We start from the raw sequence: 27,485 nt of genomic DNA on the forward strand, positions 1-27,485 counted from the left end.
TTTTGTTTTGCTTAGGATAGCCCAAATGAATTTCTCCTGTTTGCAAGCAAAGCCTACCTGATCCATTCATTAATGTCATTGCCACCTGTTTCCTTAAATTGGAAATCTGTAGCTTTTAACACCTTAATATGCTTACTGTGGATTATACAAGAGGTTTTTTGTGTGTAAGTGTGCCTCTATATAAAGTTTTTAAAACAAAACACTCACTAACATTTGTCTCAAGAGTTTTTGACCAACCCTAAGTTAACTTCAAATTTCTTTTCATCCTAAAAATGGTACAGCATTTTTGTGAGTGAAATAATACATTTCTGCCAACATAATACTGATCAAAAAACACTTTAATACATTGGCTTTAGTTTCCACCCTTTCCAATTTATTCTAAATAAAAACCAAATGTTAAACACAAATAAGATTAGTCTTCCCAACTTTAGTATGTGTGAATAAAAATGGCAATTTTTATATAAACTACTTAGTTCTAAAAGAGAAATCATATCAGCCAGAAAACATTTTAGCCAATCCCTCCCTATTCATAGTAACACAAAACAGCTTTCCAAGGAAAACTGACCAGTGAGACAGTTATGTTTGCGCTCTCGGCTATAAAGAATTAAATTCAAAATGCATTTACTCTTCTAATGAAAGATAACCTAGTCTCAGGAATAGTGTAAGCACTGTTATGGTAGTCTAACTCTTAAATGAAAATATGAGCTGAGATACAGTTTACTGTAATAACTTAGCTAAGCAACCTTTGAAAATTAGCTGAGGATCAAAGTATTCACATAAGTTTAAGATCTAATCTTAGGATGAAAGGTAACACAGATCCTTAACCTACTTTAAAAAGAACACTGAAATTAAACCTTTCGATCACAGCCATTCAAAACTTTAATTCAGAATGTTTCTTAAATATCAAATTTCTCTTCACAGACGCTATGTCCATTTTCTTCATAATCTTCTCTTGTTACTACCATATCTTCAAAATCATCATTCTCTGATATCAATTTTCCACCTTCCCAGGCATAAGTAATAGGGCTAAAAATAAAGTTAAAATAAATGAACCCAGATGATTTTACAGAACTGAAATGCAGAAAACATTCATTAGTAGCTAAAACGTGGCAATCTCTACCCAACCTGATTTAACAGAAAACAAAGTGTAAAAATAAAGCATACGCTTCATAGGAATAAGGCAAACTATTAAAGAAAAGAACCTTGGTCACTAGTACAACTAAGTGGTTTCTTTCTTTTTTTTTTTTTTTTAACTTGTACCCTGAATTTATGGACCCTCTCTACTTCTGAAAAAACAAGATTATAAGCAAAAGATCAAAAATGCATAAAAGTTTGAAAAACACTGTCATAACTGAATCTAAATTCTGTATGTGGCAAAGATATGTCACCTCACTAATTTGCACAGCAACCCATGAAACAACATATTATAACATTTTACAGATTTGGAAAATGAGGCTCAGAGAGGTTTTCAGTGCTTTCAGTGCTTTTGCTGCTATGCTTTCTTCTAATAAATGAAACATTTAGGAAACACAGCACATGATACACAGCAACATGGTAGGACAAAGACATTAAGTAAAATTGGGACACATAAAACATCCAGTTTGGTTTGTGAGTTCAAGCCCCGCGTCAGGCTCTGTGCTGACAGCTCAGAGCCTAGAGCCTGCTTCGGATTCTGTGTCTCCCTCTCTCTGCCCAATCTCCTCCACCCTCCCTCCCACTTGTTCTCGGTCTCTCTCTGTCTGTCAAAAATGAATAAACATTTAAAAAAATTTAAATAAATAAATAAATAAATAAATAAAACATCCAGTTTGGTTTTATTTCTAACCAAGGTTATATACCTTATGTTATGACTCAATTCTGTTTCTAATGTTCCTCTCTCCCAATTCAGTTTAAAATCTGAAAAATGGTGAAAAGCTAATAAATGTTTTCCTTATTGTATTCCATACATGTAACATTTATATATGTATATGTAAAACAGATATGCAATAAAGACTTGATGAATAAAAGAATGAAAACTCTTTCTGTGGATCCCTTGGCATGTAATGTGTGATGACTTCCATTTAAAATGCAGGATGAAAAACATGTGGGGCAAACAAAACAAAACAAAATAAAAGTGTGGGAAATAAAGAGACATGGTGGAAAAAATAATAATAAAATAAATAAACAGGATGAAAATCCAGTATGCAAAGTATATGGACATTATGCTGATAATCATTACAATATCCAGCAATTGTTTACTCTTTAATCTGATAGCGATAAATTAAGTGAGCAGACAAGGGCCTTCTAGTAACTGCTATTGATTTAGAAAAATTCTATTTTCCTTTAAAACAAGACTCTAAAATTAAGCCTGGGTGGCTCAGTTGGCTAAGTATCCAACTTCGGCTCAGGTCATAATCTCACAGTTCATGAGTTTGAGCCCTGTGTCAGGCTCTGTGCTGACAGCTCAGAGCCTGGAGCCCGCTTCTGATTCTGTGTCTCCCTCTCTTTCTGCCCCTCCCCTGCTCACACTCTGTCTCTATCTGTCTCTCAAAAAATAAACATTAAAAAAACTTTTTTTTAATTAAGAGCCAGGTATATGGGGTCTTATTTCTAACTCTGCCACTTAAGACTGGGACAGTGGGGAGGGGGCGTTATTTAGACATATATTTGGTAAGAGACATGTATTTGCTCCTGACTCAAGATAAAGAGAACTAGGTTTTAGCCTGGCCACTGCTATTAACTTATTGTAAAGGCTCTGCCAAATCACGAGCCCTTATTTCTTTATTTACAAAGTAAAAACGTTGAACAGGAGGACTTATAAGCCTTTTTTTTAATGTTTTTTTTTTAATTTTTTTTTTAATGTTTATTTTTGAGACAGAAAGAGACAGAGCATGAATGGGGGAGGGTCAGAGAGAGGGAGACACAGAATCCGAAACAGGCTCCAGGCTCTGAGCTGTCAGCACAGAGCCCGACGCGGGGCTTTAACTCACAGACCGTGAGATCATGACCTGAGCCGAAGTCGGCCGCTTAACCAACTGAGTCACCCAGGCGCCCCTAATGTTTTTTATTTTTGAGATAAAGAGATAGAGTGAGGAAAGGGCAGAGAAAAAGGGGGACAGAGGATCCAAAGTGGCCTCTGCAGACAGCCACAGCAGAGAGCCTGATGTGGGGCTCAAACTCACGAACCACAATATCATGAACTGAGCTGAAGCCAGATGCTCAACTGGTGTCACTCAGGCACCCCTATAAGCTTTCTTAAGGTTCTAAAATTATACCTTATTTTTTTTTTTCACAAAAGTGTAATGATACCTGTTTTTCTCATAAAATGGGATAGTGGGTAGATATAAAAGATTTCTGAATCAAAAAAAAAAAAAAAAAAAAAATGACCACTGTGGCATGTTGGTGACTCCAGTCGGTTAAGTCTCCAACTTCTGATTTCAGCTCAGGTCATGACTTCCCAGTATGTGAGTTCCAACCCTTCATTGGGCTCCACACTGACCATGTGCTGACAGTACAGAGCCTGCCTGGGATTCTTTCTCTCTTCCTCTCTCTCTGCCCCTCCTGCATGCTCTATCTCAAAATAAACTTTAAAAAAAGAAAAAAAGGCTACTTAAACATAAAAGTTTACTAAAATACAGGTATCCCATTTTTCAAAAGTTTGCATTACGCCACTTCACTTTTACAAGAGACTACATTAGTACCTCTTTTTGCTAACTGAAAAGGATTTTTGCTTTTCCAAATAAAGGCAAAAAGCAAAACAGCATTCAGCATTCATTTTGTAGCGAGCCATTACAGAGGCGGCACACACCTAAGCAGCAAGAATGGCATCGCTAAGCTTCTCCCCAGGAGCTACACACGGCATCTCAGCATTGAGCTGCTATAGCTGTGAACTGCATCCGTGAGCATCTATGCATTACCTCCATTTATTTTGCATATCTGTTAGCAAGATGTGTCCTAAGGTATCAAAAAGCCTAAGAGAAATTATTCTTTGGGTCTGCAAATGCTCAAAATTTTTCTATATAAGTTAATAGTAATTGCTTCTTCATTTTAGACCATTTGACTTACAAAGGTTTCAAAGGAATGTTCTACTTTTGGATAGCAGGGGAAACCATTTTTAACAATTGTCTTAAAACATTCCAAAACAACTTACAAATTGACATAATTTAGCTTCATGGTTAGTTCTTACATTTCTATTATTCTTGATAGAAACTGTCAAGAAATGACACATCTTAGATAAAAAAAATCAGATTATAACCTGATTGCTTTGCCGGTAAAAATCTCTTAGGAATGAGGATTGATTTACTATATGGATACTATCTTATATTAATTGAGCACCCATTATGTACCAACCATTATGGCTGGCACTTTACATACTTCATCCCATTTAGTCCACTGAAATATCAGGTTTATTAATTCAATTTTTGAGAAAGGGAAAATGAGGATTCCAAAAGTGAAATAAACCTGCCAGAACCAGGCTTAAACTCAAGTCTGCCTATTGACCATTTTACCTACAAAATGACTTCCATGTTTTATCTATCAGCCAACACTTACTTTTCAGGCAGCACAACTGAAACATCATAATCTGTTGGAGTGAGACATCGAACTTCTGAGTAAACCCGATCTCTAAATCCCGGGAAAAGGGAATTTCCTCCTGTCAAAACAATGTTCTTAAAAAAATGCGGCTGCATTTCTTTAAGAGGGGGGGGGAATAGAAGAAGAAAAAAAGGCATCAGAAAATCTGTTTACTTACCTTTCTGGAAAGACGAATATGAGGGTTTAAGTAAAAGCCATCAGTTATAGTAACTGGTTTGGAAACTATACACTTTTTTAATAACCATAAGAATTATTTATAAGATTTCATAATGAGGTTAAAATTTACAGAAATTGACACAACAAACAGAATGAAATATGACCTCACAGATCTTTAAAAGAAAGGCTAAGGTGAAGGAGTTGAACTACTAACTACTTGTTACATACACATATAAGCTACACATAAATGGGTAACATTCTAGAAGCAGACAGTTGATAATTATACTTCTTCCCTAAAATGGAGGAGGTCTTTCCATAGGTTGAGATTGTAAGCTAGTGTAAGGCTAACATGGAGGGCCTTCAAGACATTTTAACTTGGAAGCCCAAATTTCCATGTTATCTCATTGAGACAGACATAATCATTTACATTTGATAGTGAAAAATACCCATAATCCATAATAATAAAGCATCTTTTGTTCTACACTCATTAAAGTTACATACTGGCAAACATTAAGTGCCACATTGTTAGCTGGTATTAAAAGTCTACTAAGCATCCTGGGGAAATCTATGAGGAGTCAATTAATAAATACCAGCCACCATACCCAAAGCTTCTGTTCACAAAACAGGGGCAGAGTTCCCTTATATTGACACTGAGCCTCATGACATTAAAGCAGTATGGTATAAAATGCTGTATACCAATAACTGCAACCTTGTATAAAATGTGAAATTAATGAGACAACACAGAAACAGTTGTGAAATAATTATACTAAGGTGATAGCATTATGTGATTTTCTTCTCTTTTTTTTTTTTTAAATGGGAGGAAAGGACATTGCAAGTGCTAGATTTGTTCCAATCTAGGAAGACACGTGGAAGATATAAAAGTACTCTCTAAAACTCTAGAAAATTATGTAGGTGAAGCTTGCTTCAGGAGAACTCACACATCACTGAAAAGCACCATACTTCAGCTTCATTAAAGTTAACTTCCTGTAGGGATGCCTGGGTGGCTCAGTAGGTTAAGCATCTGACTCTTGATTTCAGCTCAGGTTATTATCTCACAGCTCGTGAGTTCGAGTCCCATGTTGTGCTCTGCACTGACAGCGTGGAGCTTTCTTGGGATTCTCTCACTACCTCTCTCTCTGCCTCCGCCCCCACTCTCTCTCTAATAAATAAACACTAAAAAAAGTTAACTTCCTGTATATTATTCCAAATAAAACTAGAAGAATCCAATCCCATCAATAGCTAGAAACTATAGCTTTGTTAAATTATAAATTTTGATTCTCTGTAAATAAATATGAGTTAAATTAAAACTTTCTAAAATGGACATGGCAACTTAATAGTCATGGAGAGATTAATTTCTTCAAGGTTTTTTTTTTAATGTTTATTTACTTTTGAGAGAGAGAGACAGAGTGCAAGTGGGGGAGGGACAGAGAGCAAAGGAGATGCAGAATCTAAAGCAGGCTCCAGGCTCTGAGCTGTCAGCATGGAACCTGATGCAGGGCTCAGACCCACGGACTGTGAGATCATGACCTGAGCCAAAGTCGGTCGCTTAACCAACTGAGCCACTGAGGCACCCCTAATTTCTTCAAGTTTAAATAGACCATAATAACATTCCCTGTATCAAATTTCTAATCTAGGACCAATAAAGTAAGAATTATTCAAGTGCACTATGGAATTTGGAAATCTATGCAAATAAAACAGACTTTGCATTTGCCCAAAATTACTTAGAAAGCTCAGATGATTTCTCTATGGCTCACAGAGCTTACGATTTTTTTAGAAATATCATTACGTCTCAATACTTTAATTATTCATGTACCTTCAGGTAAGTTCTGAATTGAATAGACAATAGCTTCTGGAATACCCATTTCTTGAATGCCTATATCAGAAGGATTAAAGAGTATTTCTGGAACAGCAAATCTCTCATTGGCCAGACGAAGAATTTGTTCCCCAGATTTATATTTTCCACTTAACACCATCTCTTCCCTTGGCTTAAAGAAAAATAAGATAAAAAAGTTTAAGCTACATTTTCTAGTTCATATGACTAATAACATTTAGTAACATGCTATTTTAACATATTAATCATATTCTCGGAAGTTTCAGGATTCTCAAAAGTTAGAAAAATGTGGCCTTCTCCGTTGCCTAATCTACACGAAGAAATAATTGCTGACTCTACTGTAGCTGTTCCCCAAAAGATGATCTGGCTAAATTATTCCACACATTTTAAAACAGAAAGAAAGAAAAGGAGAAAAGAGGAGAGGGGACCTTATATCCTACCTGTAATAATAGACCAATTTCAGTTTCTAGAGAACAAAGAAGATACTCTAAAAAACATTTACTAAGTCTAGAGGTGCCTGGGTGGCTCAGTCAGTTGAGTGTTGGACTCTTGATTTTGGCTCAGGTCATGATCTCATGGTTAACGGGATCAAGCTCCGCATCAGTCTCTGCACTAATGGCATGGAGCCTGCTTGGGATTCTCTCTCTCCCTCTTTCTCTGCCGCTCTCTCACTCATGCTGTTTCTGTCAAAATAAATAAACATTTGAAAAAACATTTTCTGGAGCGTCTGGGTGGCTCAGTAGGTTGGGAGTCCGACTTCAGCTCAGGCCGTGATCTCATGGTTCATGGGTTCGAGCCCCATGTCAGGCTCTGTGCTGACAGCTCAGAGCCTAGAACCTGCTTCAGATTCTGTGTCTCCCTCTTTCTCTGCTCCTCCCCCACTTGTTCTCTCTCTCTCTCTCAAAAATAAATAAACACTTAAAAAATTTTTTTAAACCATTTACTGTCTTATGTTTCTATCACTACCTACCTTGACTCTCTTATGTTTATTTATTTATTTATTTATTTATTTATTTATTTATTTATTTATTTTTAAGTAAGCTCTATGCTCAACATGACATTTGAACTCAGGACCCTGAGATCGAGTTGTATGCTCTACCAACTGAGCCAGCAAGGAGCCTCTACTCTCCTATTTCACATGTTTATTGGACCTTGTGGCTCTGTTCAGTAGGATTTCTCCTTTCCCTTGTATAAAAAAAATTAAATATTTAAATTTATTTATTCAATCTTCAAAAATAAGTTTTGAAATCCATGGACTTTATCAATGAAATTTTCTTGTTATTTACTGCTGAGATGTGTTCCTGAAGAGACTAGAAAAAAATAATCTTTTTTTTTTTTTTAAATAATCTTCTACCACATTCTATACCATTAAAATAATGGTCCTTTCCAATTTTACTAAGAATCATCAGCTTGGGCACCTGGGTGGCACAGTTGGTTAAGCATATGATTTTGGCTCAGGTCATGATTTCACAGTTCATGAGTTTGAGCCCTGTTGACAGCTCGGAGCCCAGAGCCTGCTTCAGATTCTGTGTCTCCTATCTCTCTGCCCCTCTCCTTCTCTTTCTCTCCCTCTCTCTCAAAAAATAAACATTAAAAAAAATTTTTTTTTTAGTATCATCAGTTCTTCTAGATTCAGTTATAGACATTCATTTGCAATTATATATGCAATTTTCCTCCTGGAACAGAGTATAACCCAATCCTTTATATAAGTATAAAATACCTCAAATATATGAAAATAATAATTACTAAAGACTAGGGGACCTGGGTGGCTCAGTTGGTTAAGCATCTGACTTTGGCTCGGGTCATGACCTCCTGGTTCATGAGTATGAGCCCCGCAACAGGCGCTGTGCTGACAGCTCAGAGCCTGGAGCCTGCTTCGGATTCTGTATCTCCCTCACTTTCTGTCCTTCCCCTACTTGTGCTCTGTCTCTTTCTTTCTCAAAACTAAATAAACATTAAAAAAATTACTAAAGACTAATGTATTTAAAGAACATTATACATCCTTTAATATAATCAGTACATACAATATATTCCTTCCACTACATTGCCTCTCTTAACCTGGATATAATTCTAAATTCTATCATTGGAAATTCCAAGCTCAAAACATTATTCTTAAATAAGAATATCCAAAATTACGTAATTTTCATAATACTCTAGGTAGAACAAGGAAAACTGCAAACCACTTTTAACCCAATAAACTACTATTACAGTAGCAAAAGAAAAAAGTGTTATTCCTTCATAGTATTCTTCCTTGTCAGGCAGAAATAAAAAATATTTCCTATAAATTTATTAACTTATAAATTCACTTAAAAGTGATACTGGCTTGGGTTTAAAGGATATAACTCATTTTTTCAACACTCAAAATAATCTGGAACGGATGTAAACTTGGGAGAAATTTAAGTGACAAAACATTAGAGATTATGTAGTCCATTACCAAGATTTTACAAAAGAGGATCATGTGACTATCCCAGGATCAAATATCTAAACTAGGGGAAAGAGCCAGAACTAGATAGCCTTGTTGACTGTTGGCTCTAAAGCCATTAATCATTAATACGTAATCTGGAACTACAAGTAGTTTCTGTTTTAAGAGTACAACTCCAAAAAGACTTTTTAGGACATAGACAAATGAAGGAATTTAGAAGAGTTGCTATTTTAGTCAATGTAGGCCATGATTACCACACAGTCTCATAAATTTTGTTCCGATATTGTAAAAGAAATGATCAGTTTAAATTACAATGGCTCTGCACAAGGTGTTACCATAATCATTATGAACCTGATTTTCTCAACTTAAGTCCATTTTACTTTATTAGGCATCCTCTTTCTGATAAGAAAATTGCAATTTGTATCAGTTGTAATCAGTAAAAATATCACAGAGCCTATTACTGTTATTGTTACTATCATTAAGTACTACAAAATGGAGGTTGTACCTTTTTCCAAGCACTCAAAAATACTTTTTTTCTTTATTTTTTTCTTTATTTTATTTTTTATTTAAAAAAAAATTTTTTTATGTTGATTCATTTTTGAAAGACAGAGATACAGCACAAGCAGGAGTGGGGCAGAGAGAGAGGGGGACACAAAATCTGAAACAGGCTCCAGGCTCTGAGCTGTCAGCCCAGAGCCCGATGCAGGGCTCAAACTCACAAACCGCGAGATCATGACCTGTGCCGAAGTCGGATGCTCAACCGACTGAGCCACCCAGGCACCCCTCTTTTTTTTTTTTTTCTTGTAGAGAGAAAAAGCATGAGAGCACGAGCAGGCAGAGGGGCAGAGAGACAGGGAATCCCAAGCAGGCTCAATGCCCAGTGTGGAGCCAGGTGTGGGGCTCGATCACACAACGCTGGGATCATGACCTGAGCTTAAGTCAGGAGTCAGACATTAAACAGACTGAGCCACCCCAGCACCCCTAAATATATTCTTGAATAGTTTTAACGATACTCTGAGTATAAGGGCTCTCAAATAATTATAATTTTTTCATTTCATTTAGTTATTATTTTTCTAATTTCATAAACAGATATAAAAGCAAATAAATAAAAAGTTAAAAAATACAAACACATATCAGCTCTCATCAAAGTTGTTACATATCAGGCAACAATGAAGTTAACCAAGTACTAAACTCAATACACTTTAGAATTAATTCTAACACATACGAAATAAAACTGTTTCTAAATCTTAAAATTATTGGAGTGCCTAGTGGTTAAATAAAAAAAATAATAAATAAATCTTAAAATTATTAAGAGATACATATACATAATTTTTTTGTTTGTATTTTGTTATTTTTAGGTCTTTTTTTCCAAATATGCACATGATTTAACATGTACAGGTCACCTCTGAACATCAGCTTGAACTGCATGGGTTCACTTATATGCAGATTTTTTTTTTACAGTACATTACTGTAAATGTATTTTCTCTTCTTTATGATTTTCTTAATAACTTTTTCTTTTTTCTAGCTTACTTTATTATAAGAATGTAGTATATAATGCATACAGCATGCAAAATATGTGTTAATCAACTTTATGTTATCAGTAAGGCTTCTAGTCATCAGTAGGCTAGTAGTAGTTAAGTTTTTTGGGGGAAAGGGGACAGGTCAAGGTATATGCAGATTTCAACTGCATGGGGGCAGGGGGTTGTCAGCTGTTCAAGGGTCAACTATATTGTGAATAAATTACAAATTTTAACATTGACAAAGTAAAGATTAAACCATTATTTTTGAAGTAAAAATTCAATGCAACATTCTATCATCTAGCACAAGTTGAGGCCAACTGACTCTGTCTACTCAATTGATATTAAAGTCCACAAGTTAAAAAGGAGTCTATACTGAGTTAATTAAGCTTAGCCTATGACCAGATATTGTTCACAAAACCAAAGGCCAATAAAAGAGCTGCAGGGATGCCTGGGTGGCTCAGTCAGTTAAGCATCTGACTCTTGATTTTCGCTCAGGTCATGATCTCATGGTTCCTGAGTTCGAGCCCCACATCAGACTCCTTGCTGACAGTGCAGAGCCTGCTTGGGATTCTCTCTCTCTCCTTCTCCCTCTGTCCCTCCCCTGTGCTCACTCTCTCTCTCTCAAAATAAATAAACTTAACAAAAAAAAAAGAGCTGCAAACAATATTATGTACCTTCTGCCTTTTTTCTCCAAAGACAATGAGTAAAACAATGGTCAATTCAAGGAATAACATCTCTATTGGCTAACTATATAAGATGCAGGTTTGAGTAAACAGGGCTTAAAATCTGGCAAGGAGAAAATCGGTGGCATTTAGCAGATAATGTCTAGTAAACTGATAGAGTGTCATTCGCAGGGCAGGAGAGAATACATTTAAAAAAAGAAAAAAATTTATAGACTTAGTTGATGGTACAATTATCTGGAAGAGATTTTTGTAAGATTAAGTTATCAAACTTAAGCACTAAGCATTTCTAGGGACAGGAACTAAGAACATGGATATAGATTATTTTTCAAGTGCCCTGGGTGATTCCAACAATCAGTCAGGTTTGGAGAAATTGGGAATCACTGAGTCTTTACTCAGGGTCCATCCCTGCAGAAATATAGATGACTTTACTACCATTAATTCTACAAAGTGCTTTAAATTATCCGTAAGGTGCTTTATATAACTGGAGTATTTTAATGAGTAATAATATATGAAGATGGTGTTGTCTATATATTTTCAGTTTTCATTGTCTCGTAAATAAAGTACAACTTGGGCTTCCAGTTCACGAACAAGGAACTTGATCTCATAATTTGTTCCAATACCCACTTCTAAAAGCCAACCTACAACCTTCCACAAGGATCGGTTTCTAAGAACATTACAGGATGACTTCAATTTTATGAGGCTTTGGGTAGCCTTCTCAGAATTCTGACTTGTATTTCACTTCAATAGTATGGTAAAAAAAAAAAAAAAAAAATATATATATATATATATATATATATATATATATATATATATTATATATACTTAATTTTAGGCATATGAAAAAGTATAAATAATTAAAAGAAGTATAAAACCCATGTATTCATGAATTAGTTTGATACAACTTTATACATTATCACTCCCTCCTTTTTTTTTAATTTTTTTTAAGTTTATTTATTTATAGAGAGACAGAACGAGCAGGGGAGGGGAAGAGAGGAGACCCTAAGCAGGTTATGCATTGTCAGCGCAGAGCCCAATGTGGGGCTCAAACTCAAGAACTGCAGGTCATGACCTGAGCCAAAACCAAGAGTCAGAGGCTTAACCGACTGAGCCACCCAGGATCCGCCCTCCCCCACCCCCTGTCTTTTAATTTTTTTTTTTATCACTCCCCTTTTTAATTTGGTGTTATCATTCACAGTTTTATACTTTTAATTCACACTTATGTATTCTTTTTTTTTTAATGTTTATTCATTTTTGAGAGAGACAGAAAGACAGAGCATGAGTAGGGGAGGGGCAGAGAGAGAGGGAGACACAGAATCCAAAGCAAACTCCAGGCTCTGAGTTGTCAGCACAGAGCCAGATGCGGGGCTAGAAACCCACCAGTCGTGAGATCATGACCTGAGCCAAAGTTGAACACTCAACTGACTGAGCCACCCAGGCACCCCAATACTTATATATTCTTAAATAAGATAAATTATTATTCCACACAGCCTGAAACTATATATATCCTCCTAAAACTTGCTTAAAGACATCGTGTTTTAGACAGAAACATGTTTGTGAGATTTATCCATGATTATCATGTAGCTCTATTTCATTTTCACTATTGCTTATTTTATGAACATGTCAAAATTTATTTATTCTCCTCCATTAGCAGATATTTGGGCTTTTCCCTATCTTTCACTCTTTTAAAGTATACTGCAGTGAATGATACCATAAATGTTTCCTTGTAGAAATATGCTTACATTTCTGACCAAAGATTTTTAACTTCCCAACAGTCCTCCATCAAGCCAGCTAAAAGGGCAAACTTCACATTTACCCAAACATAGAACTGATAGTTTACCTGAACAGATCAAAGATAAGGAGAAATTATTTTGACATCCAAGATAAACTGCTGCTCAACACTTTGAAAGTGCACTGGATTTTGCCCTTTTCCACTACAATCTGATCATATCAGACCAAACAAGTAAAATTCAGTCATGTCTGCTATGTCAATAATTTTCACAACTGGAAAACAACCAAGCTCTAACTGGACTTAAACTAATTCTTAAAAAAATAGAAAAGGGTTAACCATAATATAGGTAATCTCCAGATTTGTCCCTTGTGCTATCATTCAGCTGATAGTCCTTTTTCTAAATAACTTTAATGAGATATTTATTAATCACTTATACACTTGTGCCTGGAGAAAAGGCCACCAGGAAAGCAGTTATCAACAACTCTGTAAGACTCTACCAAACCCAACTAGATTTTTTTCAAATCTGCCTGAGGTGGTCACTTCAAGAAATGTCATTGAGGATTTTTTAAATTACCTTACAAAAGCCCTTTTTAATTGTACTGAAGTCAGGCAAAACATAGTCTATCATTACTGTATTTTCTTCTCCTTTCAACCTGGAAAACGAAATAGAGATATGTGAAATAATTAACTATGTATAAAATTACCCAAGAATCAACTTTCTGATTCTTAGATTACTATTATACATACTTTGCAATATCCATATCTCTATAAAAATCCTGAGACACATAGCATACATCTTCTTTCACTTGATTAATCACATGCGTTTCATCCATAACATGTAGCTGCCTAAATGGAAATAAAAACAGTAAAATTTGAAATGGAAAAATGTAAGTCTAATTTATAATTACCATTTAAAATATTTTTTCTGGGACGCCTGGGTGGCTCAGTTGGTTAAGCGTCCAACTTCAGCTCAGGTCTCAAATTCTCGGTTTGTGAGTTTGAGCCATGCATCAGACTTTGTGCAACAGCTTGGAGCCTGGAGACGGCTTTGGATTCTGTGTCTCCCTCTTTCTCTGAGCCTCCCCTGGTTATGCTCTCTCTCAAAAATAAATAAAGATTAAAAAAATTTTTTTTATAGAAAAATAAAATATTTTTTTCTGGAATTAAATCTTTGGGTAATTGATTTTTTAATATTAAATTTCTGAATGTGTAAGATATTTTCAACTTTATGGAATAATTATACTTCAATTGTATATAATCTCCACATTACCCCTCTGAGGGCACATATCAGTCCAGTTTGCACAAAGAAATTGAAAATGAAGGCTTTAAGTATGGTAAGGCTTATCCAATTAGAGAGCAAACCTTTTCCTCTAACCATTCTGAATAGAATCTTGCTAAAATGACTTAACTCTTTGCACTTTCTTTTCTGATTATAGCAGTATTGTGGATTAGCACACAGTACCTGGCACATAGTAGATGCCTAATAAACATCTGATGAGTGAATCCAAGAAAACACAGGCTTAATGAAGAAAACAAAGATGCCTTAAAAACCAAAACTGAAGACAACACAAACAAATGGAAAGATATTCCATGCTCATGGCTTAGAACAATAAATGTTATTAAAATGCCCACACTACCCAAAGCAATCTACAAATTCAATGTAATCTCTATCAAAATACCAAAGTATCTTTCAGAGAACTAGGACAAATAATCCTAAAATTTGTATGGAACAACAAAAGACACCAAAAAGCCAAAGCAATCTTGAAAAAGAACAAAGCTGGGGCGGTATCATAATCCCAGACTTCAAGATATGCAACAAGATAAACTACAAAGTTATAGTAATAACAACAGCAAGGTACTGGCAGAAAAACAGCCACATAGATCAATGGAAGAACATCGAGCCCAGAAATAAACCCATGTTTATATGGTCAATTAATCTACAACAAAGGAAGCAAGGATATATAGTGGGGAAAAGATAGTCTCTTCATTTGGTGTTGGGAACACTGGAGAGATACATGCAAAAGAATGAACCTGGGCGACTTTCTTACTCTATACACAAAAACAAACTCAAAATAGATTATTAAAGACCTAAATGTGAGATCTGAAACCATAAAACTCCTTAAAGAAAACAAGCAGTAATATTTTGGACACTGGCTTCAGCAACATTTTTCTAGATATGTCTCCTCAGGCCAAGGAAACAAGCGAAACAAAAACTATTGGGAGTACACCAATATAAAAATCTTTCACACAGTGAAAGGAACCATTAACAAAATGAAAAGACAACCTACTGAATGGGAGAAGATATTTATAAATGATATATCTGAAATGATTTCTCTGATAAGGGGTTAATATCCAAAATATATAAAGATATTTTATAACTCAACACCAAAACAAACAAAGAAACAAACAAATAATCTGATTAAAAATGGGAAGAGGACCTGGATAGACATTTTACCAAAGACAACATGCAGAGGCCACGAGACACATGAAAAGACACTCAACATCACTCTCATCAGGGAGATGCAAATCAAAACCACAGTGAGATATCACCTCACACCTGTCAAAATGGCTAGTATCAAAAAGACAAAAAATAACAGGTGTTTGCAACAATATAGAAAAAGAAAAACTCTCAAGCGCTATTGGTGGGAATGTAAATTTGTACAGCCACTGTGGAAAATAGCATGGAGTCCTCAAAAAATTAAGAATAGAGGGGTACCTGGTTGGCTCAGTTGGTTAAGTGTCTGGCTTGGGTTCAGGTCATGATCTCAGTTTGTGAGTTCGAGCCCCACATTAGGCTCTCTGCTGTCAGCCCAGAGCCCACTTTGGATCCTCTGTCTCCCTCTTTCTCCGTCCCTCCCTCACTCTCTCTCGCTCTCAAAAATAAACCTTTTTTTTTTTACAGTTAAAAACAGAAATATCATATGATCCACTAATTTACCCAAAGAAAACAAAAAGACTAATTTGAAAAAATATATGTACCCCTTTTTTTGAAGCATTATTTATAATAGACAAAATATGGTAGCAACTTTAGTGCCAATTGATAAATGGATAAAGAAAATGTGATGTACACCCACACCCACACCCACACACTGAAATACTAAGCTGTCATAAAAAAGAATGAGATCTTGCCATTTGTGACAACATGGATAAACTTAGATGATTTTATGCTAAATGAAATAAGTCAGATAAAGACAAATCATACATGATTTCACTTCTTTGTGGAATCTAAAGAAAAAAACAAACAACGCAAAAACTGACCTGTTAATACAGAGAACTGGTAGTTGCCAAAGGGGAGAAGGTGGGGGGATGGGCAAAATAGGTGAAGAGGTATAGGAGGTACAGGCTTCCAGTTATGGAATAAGTCACAGACATGAAAGGTACAGCATAGAGAATATAGTCAACGGTAGCGGTGACAGATGGTAGTTACACTTATAGTAAGACAACATAGAGTTGTCAAATTACTATGTTGTACACCTGAAATCAATGTAACGTGTGAACTATGCTTCAATTAAAAAAATGCAAAAGAAAGAACAAAAATGTGAAGTTATTTCCTTTGAATATTTTTCTCTACACATATATACTACATTTACTTTTTTAGACTAAACATCATCTCACATTTTCTTATGCTATCATTCTTTAAAAATATGGTTATTTATGGTACCATGATATTTATTAGAGTGATCTATGAATATGTACTTATTAGCATTCCTAGTGTTGGAAGTTTAGGTCAGAGAAGAAAGATACTTGTGTGTGTATAAACATGGACTTTGGTTTTGTTGTTGTTTTTTTTAAATAGGCTCTATGGCCAACTTGGGGCTTGAACTCATGACCCCAAGATCAAAAGTTGCATGCTCTACTGACTGAGCCAGCCAGGCACCCCAGACACTTTGGTTGAATCACAACTTAGCAACCAAGCTACTTGACCTCTCTGGGACTCAATCTCTTCAACTCTAAAGGGGTCATGATAATAAGATCACCGACAACACATCTGTGAGAAGTAAATGATTCTAATTATACATAAGTATTTAGCATAATCCTTATACTTAATAAGTAAAAAACATTAATATTGCTTCCTTTTGCTTTTTGTTACCTTCATATACACCACGTTTTACCTTAAGACTCACTATTGCACCAATGAAAAGAAAAGATGGTAATTAAACTATGACAATTCTAAGGTATCAACAGCTGGAAGATCTGTCCCAACTAGAGATGTGGAAAAAGTATACCTCAAAATCGAAGCACTACAGGTATTTTAATCTATATCTCGGATTATCTCATTATTTATTCACACTCTAGAACACAGAATTTGAAATACTGTTAGTATCTTGGTATATTGCCAAACTGTTTACCAGAAAAGATATTTCAAGTTATGCTCTGATCAGCAGCTCTACTAGGAAGTACCATGAAAAAGAGGAACACTGGGGGTGCCTGGGTGGCTCAGTCGGTTAAGCATCTGACTTCAGCTCAGGTTGTGATCTTACAGTTCACGAGTTCGAGCCCTGCATTGGGCTTGTACTGACAGCTCAGAGCCTGGAGTCTGCTTCAGATTCTGTGTCTCCCTCTCTCTCTGACCCTCCCCTGCTCATACTCTGTCCCTCTCTCTCAAAAATAAACATTAAAAATTTTTTTTCGAAAAGAAACAGAGGAACTCTTATTGTTAACCCATATATCCCAACCTCCTAAATAAATGCTCAATAAATATTTTAATTGAATCTGTAGTTACTACAGATGTTTAACATTTTTTTTATGTCTGAGAATTATCCATTTATATATTGTGACTGTATATAACTCTAATGATTAACTGTGCTACTGAACATTTGTTTTCTGAGAATCATCTAGTAACCATTTCATACCAAGGTAATGCTTTTTTTATGGATCAATAAGAGCCCTTAATATATTAAAGATAACAATTTGGTGTCACATTTATTCCAAATTTCTCAGGTTTATGTTTGTATTTGTTTTCTTTACAAATGCTTGAAATTAGTGGTTTTCCAGACTAGAAGAGGACAAAGAGGGATGAGAATGCTGGTAATATTCTCCTTGAACTGTGTTCTGGTTACCTGGGTATATTGTTTTTAAAAATTCATTGGATTATACATTCCAGGCTTGTAAACTTTACTCTTTTAATTAAATATTTTCTTGTTGTGGTTTTATTTTTATATTTAAGTCTTGAATCCATTTGAACTTTAGAATACGAAGCAAAGGAAAATTTTTCTCCAAACAGCCAACTTTCCCTGTATCCTTTCTTAATCAATCTCCTCTTCAATGGTTTCTGATGCTTTCTTTTTTTTTCTTTTTTTTTTTTTTAATTTTTTTTAACGTTTATTTATTTCTGAGACAGTGAGAGACAGAGCATTAACGGGGGAGGGTCAGAGAGAGAGAGACACAGAATCCGAAACAGGTTCCAGGCTCTGAGCTGTCAGCACAGAGCCCGACGCGGGGCTCGAACTCACGGACTGTGAGATCATGACCTGAGCCGAAGTCGGCCGCTTAACCGACTGAGCCACCCAGGCGCCCCCCTGATGCTTTCTTTAGTATACCTTACTTTTTTTTTTTTTTTAACACATGTTTGATTCAGAATTAACTGTTTGGTCTCACTGGTCTATCATTTAATTCTCATTCAAGTATCACTTTAATTATTACAATTCTAAAATGCTTTATCATCTACTAGAGAAAGTCTCCTTTCACCATTATTGTTTCTCATAACTTTATTTTTTACTTTTTTTAACATGTATCTATTTTTGAGAGACAGAGTGCAAGCAGGGAAGGGGCAGAGAGAAGGAGACACAGAATCCGAAGCAGGCTCCAGGCTTTGAGCTGTCAGCACAGAGCCCTACGTGGGGCTTGAACCCACAAACTGTGAGATCATGACCTGAGCTGAAGTCCGACGCTCAACCAACTGAGCCACTGAGGCTCATAACTGTTTCTAAGTATTTTTGCCACCTTGTTCTTTTCAAGCTGAACTTCAACAGCCTTCCTTTTTAAAATATATGAATTTTTTCCACTCAGCATGGAGAAATGATTAAGTGCACAGGCTCTGGACTCAGACTGTCTGGGTTTTGATTAACATCTTCATCTGCCTGAACTTTCTCTGCCTTTCCAATTTGCTGCTTCTAATCTGATGGGATAGAGGAACTAAATATCCAAACCTTTTGAAACTGAGCCCAATTCTGTTTGGTTCTACAGTGAATAATATTCACATAATCTTAACACTGTAAATGCTACTTATGAGCCTTCCACTTTTAGAATTAATATATAAGCAAGGCAAGAAGAGTTAACTATAGTAAAAAGTAATACGTAAATGTTATCTCAGTAATTAAGAAGAAGTGGTATAGTATTATGTTTAATGAAAAAACTGACTCTATGAAGGTTACATACTATAGGATTCTGTTTCTTGAAACAACAAAACCACAGAAATGGAAAACAAATTAGAGATTGCCAGGGGAGAGGGACACGGTGGGAAAGCAAATATAAAGGATTAGCAGCACAAAGGAGTTCCTTCGGAGCGATGGAATAGTTCTGTATCTTGACTGTGGTGGTGTTTACGTGAATCTATACATGGGATAAAGTTGCATGGAAATACATACACATGAATGCATGTAAAAAATGTTGAACACCTAACATTACCTGTAGTCTGGGTAACAATATTATACCAGTGTCAATGTCATCATTTTTATATCGTAATAGTTATATAAGATGTTACTAAGAGTACACAGAGCTCAATGTGCTATTCTACAACTTCCTGGGTCTGTAATTATTTAAAAATAAAAAATTTTTTACAAATGTACTAGAGGGGCGCCTGGGTGGCTCAGTCGGTTGAGCCCCCGACTTCAGCTCAGGTCATGGTCTCGCAGGTTGAGTGGGTTTGGGCCACACGATGGGCTCTGTGCTGGCAGCTTGGAGACTGGAGCCTGCTTCAGATTCTGTGTCTCCCTCTCTCTCTGCCCCTCCCTGCTTGTGCTCTGTCTCTCAAAGATAAATAAACATTTAAAAAAATTTAAAAAACAAAAACAAATGTACTAGAGCCACAAGGGATGGCTAAGGGGAGTGGGTTTCTTTTGGGGGTAATGAAAACATTCTAAAAATGTCCTAATGCACTACAACCCATTGAAAATGTACCCTTTAAATGGGTGAACTGTATGGGATGTGAATTATCTCTCAATAAAATTGTTTAAAAAACTGGGGCGCCTGGGTGGCTCAGTCGGTTAAGCGTCTGACTTTGGTCCAGGTCATGATCTCACAGTTCGTGTGTGAGTTCGAGCCCCACGTCAGGCTCTGTGCTGACAGCTTGGAGCCTGGAGCCTGCTTCGGATTCTGTATCTCCCCCTCTCTCTCTCTCTCTGCCCCTCCCCAGCTGATGCTCGCACTCTGTCTCTGTCAAAAATAAATAAACTTAAAAAAAAATGTTTTTAAATAAAAAAAAATTGTTTAAAAAACTAATGGTACATCTGACAGAATAAAGAAGGAAAATGTGGGAGGAAAGGTAGAAGGAAATGCAGATTCACTTATTTTCTCATATGACATAGAGGGGAACTGAGAGAAAGTGACAGTGTCATACAAGCCAAAGTTAATGTAGCAAGAAATTGAGATTTAAGAATCCTACTTACAAAACAAAACAAAAAAATCCCACTTACATTTTTAAACAAAATAAAATTTAAAATAATAGCATAAATAAAATTTAGGAGCAGGAGAAGAGTTGGATGTGGCTAAGTACACTAATTCCTCATCTTTTAACGATGGGCAGTCAACTAATACTGGTTAATCCACAAACAGAAATAGCAATATATTATTAAGGCTCATAGAGACTAAAAATATAAAAAATACAGTTTAAAGATGATACTTTGTGTGGAATGGAACGTACATGAGAGACAGAAAGGGGAGGTAGAGATTTATTTTCCTTTGAAACTCTTATTCCCTTAAATGCATTTTTAATTTGTTTTATAATGTATAACATTTATAGTTTTTATAACATTTATAATTTTAAAATATTATAAACATATTAAACTCCCTAGAGTTTGGAGATACCCAAACTTTGGTAGACATTAGCATTTTATATGCTAGAAAGCTTTTCTTTCTTTCTTTCTTTCTTTCTTTCTTCCCTTTTTTTTTTTTTTTTTTAAGTGAGCTCTACATCCAATGTGGAGCTTGAACTCCCAACCTAGAGATCAAGAGTTGTATGCTTCATCGACTGAGCCAGCCAGGCACCCTACTAGAAAGCTTTTCAAGTTGAACATCATTTGTATTTATATTATATGATACAGTTTTTAAAGCAATAGTATACAATTGTTACCTGAAGTTACAACTAATGGTTAAAGAATTACTTTATTATGTTTTTAAAAATAATTTTAAATTACTTTAAAAAGTTCATCACCAGCAGCCAACCCACCCAAGGACTCAAGCTAAGTATTACCTGTAAGATATAATCTCCTTTAGATGATTGGTTAGGAGTTTTCCTCCCACATTTATCCTAAAAAGGGAGAATGCAAATTTGGTTCAGTTTATCACACCTTTCATTCAGTTTTATCCTATGAAAGACATGAAAATTAAGTACAACTCACCGAATAATTGCTTCTTTTTTCTTTTTACTTCTACAGTAAGGAACAATATGTGTAAAGGAATATCCACTATCTACAATGATACAGCATAATTCGGAAGGATTATCTCGAAAATACCTATGTGCACTGAGAGCACCAGCTATTAAAAAAAAGATTAAAAAAAACTGCATTAAATAAAAGTATAATTAATTTAAAGCAATAAAGAAAGGTAACAAATTAAGGCAAGCACAAAAACAAAAACTTTCTTTTATTTCTATATGCTAGTTTAAAACAATATCCACATGGGGTACCTGGGTGGCTCAGTCGGTTAAGCATCTGCCTTCGGCTCAGGTCATGATATCACAGTTCATAAGCTCAAGCCCTGCATCAGGCACCGTGATGCCAGCTCAGAGCCTGAAGTCTGCTTTGGATTCTGTGTCTCCATCTCTCTCTGCCCCTCCCCCGCCTCCCTTGTGTGTGTGTGTGTGCTCTCTCTCTCTCAAAAGTAAACATTAAAAAAATTTTTAAAGATTGTGCTCTTAACCATTGTAGTATAGTATTGCTCATACAGACTCAACACCTGCAAGTTAAATATTTCAATACTTTAATTGTACACTCCTGTAATGTAATTCTAGCTTTTAACAAACTTACTTCTAGATGGTATTTTCAGATTGTTTTTCCTCATATTGTCAGGCTAAGCTATTAACATTATTTCAATGAATGATAATAATAACAAACACATCAGTGACAGAAGAGATAACTACCACAGAAACAATAATCTTTTAGAAATTAAAAATATGTGGCTAGTGGAATCCCTAGCTGGCTTACTCAGTAGAGCATGGAACGCCTAACCTAGGGGTTGTGAGTCTGAACCCCACATTGGGCATAGAGATTACTTAAAAAATATATACATGTTGGGGAGCCTGCCTGGCTCAGTCAGTTAAGGCTCTGACTCTTGATTTTGGCTCAGGTCATAATCTCAAGGTTTGTGGGATCGAGCCCCACATCGGGGCTGTCAGCGCTGAGCCTGTTTGGGATTCTCTATTCCTCTCTCTCTGCCCCTCCCCTGCTCACATGCGTGCACACTCTTTCTCTCTCAAAATAAATAAACTTAAAAAAAAATGTTGCGGGGCTCCTGGGTGGCTCAGTCGGGTGAGCATCCAACTTCGGCTCAGGTCATGATCTCACAGTCTGTGAGTTCAAGCCCCACGTTGGGTTCTGTGCTGACAGCTCAGAACCTGGAGCCTGCTTCGAATTCTGTCTCCTTCTCTCTCTGCCCCTCCCCCGCTCATGCTCTGTCTCTCTCTCTCTCTGTCAAAAATAAATAAACATTAAAAAAAAAATTTTTTTTTAAATATGTTGCTAGTAACTTCACTGGGGAGAAAATATTGTACTAGTAAAAAGATGAAGTAAAATAAGTCTGACTAGATAATCTATAAGAGTCCATCTAATTTTTAAATCCCATATTTTATTTCCTCCAAATCTAAAAGAATGTCACCCAGTATTCTTGGATTTTGAATGTTCCTCTTTATTCATTCCATATTTCTGTAACTTAATTGCAATCAAAATTTTAACTCACCATTTACTCTTAAGACTGCTTGGAACTGATATTCTTCAAATAGGATTTCATTCATTGATTCTTGAATTGAAGTGAAGTTAAAATATGGTTCTGTGATAATAATATTGGTATCTAAAAAATCAACCTATGAGAGAAAAAAATCCCACAAGTTTTATAACTTTGTAGTTATAAATACTTGTTTTACGTATATAAACAAATGTATTAAATCCTCAAAATAATCATAGAAAACAAGTCTTATTACTATCTCCATTTAATCAGAGGGCAATCTGAGGTACAGAAGAGTTGAATAAGTTACCAAGCTTCATGGAACTAGTTAGGGACATAGCTAGGGTTTGAACCCAGAAAATTTGGTCACAAAATTCATGCACTTTATTATTTAATTTTAACTCTCTTAATGGTAGCATTAATAAAATGGAACTGTCAAATTGCTTGAAGATCATTATGTAAAAGTAATGAACAGTATAATTACAAGCATTAGAGATGTTATTTTGTTTTCAAAGTTAAAAGACCAGAAGCTTTAGGATATTTAATGTTTAGATAATTCTCTACCACACTCTTCAGAAGCATTAAAAACTGAATATTCACTCACTATTCCTAAAGTTACACTATAGATATTAAAAGCACAAAATTCTCACATAATATTCACAGTTCAGATATGTGGACAAAAATATTTTACTGTGAAAATAAAAATGAGATAGTGAATTGATCTAATAGTAGACATGTGAAGTGAAATTTTAATCTTGAGTTTCACAGACCATCTCTTAACCTCCAATTCCACTTCAAAATGGAAATTCTATTCGCTTGCACTTATTTTATTTTTAAAAAATCAAAGCTAGTAACAGTATATGAAGTGACTTAAATATATACTAGAAATATGTTTAAAAGTTAAAGCTAGGCACCTCAATTCTCTTCAACTCCAATCCTTGACTTACTGTCTAGAATTAGTGCTTGACCTTTCCTCTCTATTCATACTGCCTTATCTTTCACCTGAAATCATGCCACTGCCTTCCCAGTGCCCTTTCTGCCTCCATTCTTTTCTCCTTCTGATCTGTCTTCCGTACTGCTAGCATAATTATCACCAGATATTTTCCTAATTCAGAAATCTGATCATCCTCCCCAAATGTATTACTCACCACAGAAGTCTTCTCTTCCATGGCTTGACAATGCGTATGAAATAATGTCCATACATTTGCAATCTCACCCCCTTCACCCCATCTTATAGTGTGTGCTGGTAAATGTTCAATAACCAGATTTCCAGAAAAAAAAAAAAAAGCGCCCTGATTTGTAGAGCTTACCACAGTTATAAATATGGCCACAAAGACCGATTTCAAGCTATCCTGAAGTCACCAAACACTGAACACAGTTAGGAAGAGATGCACGTAATTGGTTCTCATGAGCCAGTATGAGGAACTTCAGCACAGGACTATTCAGTAAAAACTCTGACTCTATTCACCTTCATACCATGCACTCTCCCCCTGTAGATTTTAGCATAAATAATCTCAAGCATGTATTACTTTTCAGATACATGTATATTGTCACAGTATGCATAATCTTAAAAGTTAAAAATATGATTGTTATATACAATGAACATGTACAATAAGATTTATTTATGTCATATTAATGAGTGAACTAGCTTTATATCCTATCTTATTGGTTCTTTTATTAACAGTAGTTAATAAATCTTTGATGCTGTAACTTTTCATTTGAATAAGACATGGAAATAGAAATTTGAATACATACTCCAATTTGTTACCTGATACATTTCTTTTCCAAAAAGGTAATCCCAAACTTGTCTTTGAACATCCCAATTCACCAAGTAGCCCTAAAAAAATTCTTGTATAAATTATCACAAATATTTGAACATTTAAAAATGACATTAATATATTATAAACCATTAATTTCTCTTTATGGTTACCTCCAAACCAATTATAATGGCATGTTTCTCTCCTTTTAAATATTCTAAAATTTACAAATTAACAATAAGCAAACATCAAAGATTCAAAAGACATATCAGTATATGGAGACGCCACTCCATTCTTACTTTTAATGTGTTCATCTCATTTAACTTTAACATAAACAAGTAAAATTCAGTACCCACAATCAGCAACTAAGCCATGGTCATTTATTGCTAACAAGACAAGTTAATTTCAATTTTTGGATAATAAGACCTTATATAAATTTTGAATAACTTTTCTCTGAGATCTAAGAATATTTCCATACATACTAAATCTTAATTATACATTTAAAAATTGTTTTTAAATTTAGGTTTAGATTGCTAGAAATGACATATAATTGAATTACCTTCTGAAAAGGAAGAATATAAAAGAGTCCAGAAGGGTCCTTTATTTCATCTATCTGGTTGGCGGTAAAAGTTTTAAGACGTGCCGTTTTTGACCTGAACTGACAGTTAGGAATTACCCTATTAACAAAGAAACAAATAATATAATTATTCCCTGAATACTTCCTAAAAATGCAATTACTTAACCACCCCCACTGCACGCAAAAAAATATCCACAGTGTTTCTCATTCTGTCTTCAAATAATTTAAAAAAAATTTTTTTAAAGTTCTAATACATACCACATTCTACACTGGACCCTTTATCTTTCTCGAGTACTCTTTAAGAAACTCTTCTAGGAAGAAAGAAAAGAAAGAAAGAAAGAGAGAAAGAGAGAGAGAGAGAGAGAAAGAAAGAAAGAAAGAAAGAAAGAAAGAAAGAAAGAAAATTCTTCTAAGTGGGTGCTGATCCTGCCACCACATAGATGACAGTCAGGGCTCAAGTAAAATCATTCTGGCTTTAACGTGGAAATCTTAATACCACTCAGGTAAAAGATTTACAGGTTCAAAGTTCTAGCTATTGAAATTAAGTCACTAGGAAGTCAAAGATTTTCAATTAGCAAGATGTTATAAGGTACAGAAGTAGGAAGTAGTTTTAAATATGGTTGCTGCCCACCATAAGCTTACAATCTTGTTAGGAAGACAAACTAGAGTCCTATCAACCATACACAGGTGTACACATGTATGTGGAGAAAGAGGGGAACAGAGAGAGAGAGGGATTTGGGACAATTCTATGTCCCAATAGTATTGGGACAATACTATGCTGTCACTTTTCTATATGTTTATATATTCTTTGAGGACATGATTTTTTTAAACTGCATTGTAGTCAATCTTATGGTTGTATTATAATTGTAGTCAATTTTCTATTCTTAATTATTTAGCTTGCTTTCTTTTTTTTAACTACATACACAATGTCTAAAATATAGAGCATGCTGTATTTACTCTTATCAAACGCTTCCTATTTATTCCTTAGGTAACTGATAACAGAATTGCTGTGTCAAAGGGTAAAAACAATCATACACATTGCAAAACATTTTCCAGACGACTGTTATCAATTTACATTCCTATGCGGTCTGATTGTCCTCTTTAAAAAAGAAAGGAAAGGAGAAAGGGGGGAAAATCCTCTGTAAACATGATATATTCTACATATATAACATAAATATTTTGATTGCCATTGTAGTAATTCTGTTAAATCGACTCTATCAACCAGGTCAGCCATTGAGCACTACGAAGGACTTAGGCACAAAGCCTTCAATGTTTCCAATTATTAAGGCCATTGTTTTTAAACTTTTTGGGGGTCACAGAACCCATCGAGAATCCGATAAAAGCCATAACTGCGTCCTCAAGAATATGCATACACACAAATGCCCACGATTTCTGAGGGTTCATGAATTTTGTGTATGCACCCCTCCTTCAGGAACCGCTTCTCTAGAAGCCTATTTTCCTGAGCTATTTCCTGTTATGAAAGGAAACACATGTCCCACTTCCGGGGCCGCGTAGCCTAAATTAACGCCAAAATCCCAGTTCAAAGCATCCCAGTCTCCCAACTCCAAACACAGCATCCCTCTGGCTCAGGTTAGGGCCACGTAGGGGCATTTGCAATTTACTGTGATCCCAAAATGAAGCGTAGCATGTGAAACCATTAAGGGTCTGTCTTGTCCTAAGGAGCGAGAGAACACTTACGACACATTTTCATGGCTGTAACCGATTTTGGCATTATAGGCTCCGTTATCCAGCACTAAGGTTGTCATCTTAACGTGAACCAAACTGCACTTGTTTTCCCCTTCTGACACTTCCGTTCACTCTTTTTCCGGTACTCTATGGTTTGCATGGGCAGAGCGTAAGCGCGCTTCCGGTCTCCCTTAGCAACTGAGGACGCCGGAAGTCAGAGACTGCACAGTCTCTCGGCGGGTCCTTGAGTCCTGCAGTGCTTCTAAGACTAGCCCTTTTAGGTCGGGGCGAGATCCAACAAGAATGGAAACGGCTAAGTGCTTTTTCGCCCTTTGCATGTTTGTCCTCTACTTCGCAGATTGACTCGTCCCTACAAGTTTCTTCTAATCCCTGTAGCAAACCTGTAGCTTTGTGCCTCTCTCTCTCCCTGTGTGTGTGTTAACAATAGTATTGT

The 27,485-nt window shown here is 35.6% G+C and overlaps 1 protein-coding gene across 1 annotated transcript; it reads right to left on the reverse strand.

The window, feature by feature from the left end:
* Positions 1-320: 320 nt before the first annotated feature.
* ACTR6 (actin related protein 6) lies at positions 321-27,176 on the reverse strand. The gene is made up of 11 exons (XM_019446550.2): positions 27,044-27,176; positions 25,328-25,445; positions 24,780-24,848; positions 23,027-23,150; positions 21,472-21,607; positions 21,324-21,380; positions 13,661-13,759; positions 13,488-13,566; positions 6,542-6,713; positions 4,531-4,669; positions 321-1,026 (listed from the first exon to the last, which is right to left on the reverse strand). Exons 1-11 carry the CDS (start codon positions 27,109-27,111, stop codon positions 897-899), a joined length of 1,191 nt encoding a protein of 396 aa, XP_019302095.1. The 5' UTR covers positions 27,112-27,176; the 3' UTR covers positions 321-896.
* Between the last annotated feature and the right edge of the window lie 309 nt (positions 27,177-27,485).

Source organism: Panthera pardus, unplaced genomic scaffold (genome assembly GCF_024362965.1).
Source record: "Panthera pardus isolate Hobbes unplaced genomic scaffold, ASM2436296v1 HiC_scaffold_6, whole genome shotgun sequence".
Taxonomy (NCBI): Eukaryota; Metazoa; Chordata; class Mammalia; order Carnivora; family Felidae; genus Panthera; species Panthera pardus.

Coding starts and splice junctions, on each gene's coding strand:
- ACTR6 (XM_019446550.2), bottom strand. CDS start 27,111: ATGACAACCTTAGTGCTGGATAACGGAGCCTATAATGCCAAAATCGGT. Junction 23,151..24,779: donor TTGGAAAAGAAATGTATCAG/GTAACAAATTGG, acceptor TTTCTCTCATAG/GTTGATTTTTTAGATACCAA. Junction 1,027..4,530: donor TCAGTTGTGCTGCCTGAAAA/GTAAGTGTTGGC, acceptor CTTTATTTTTAG/CCCTATTACTTATGCCTGGG.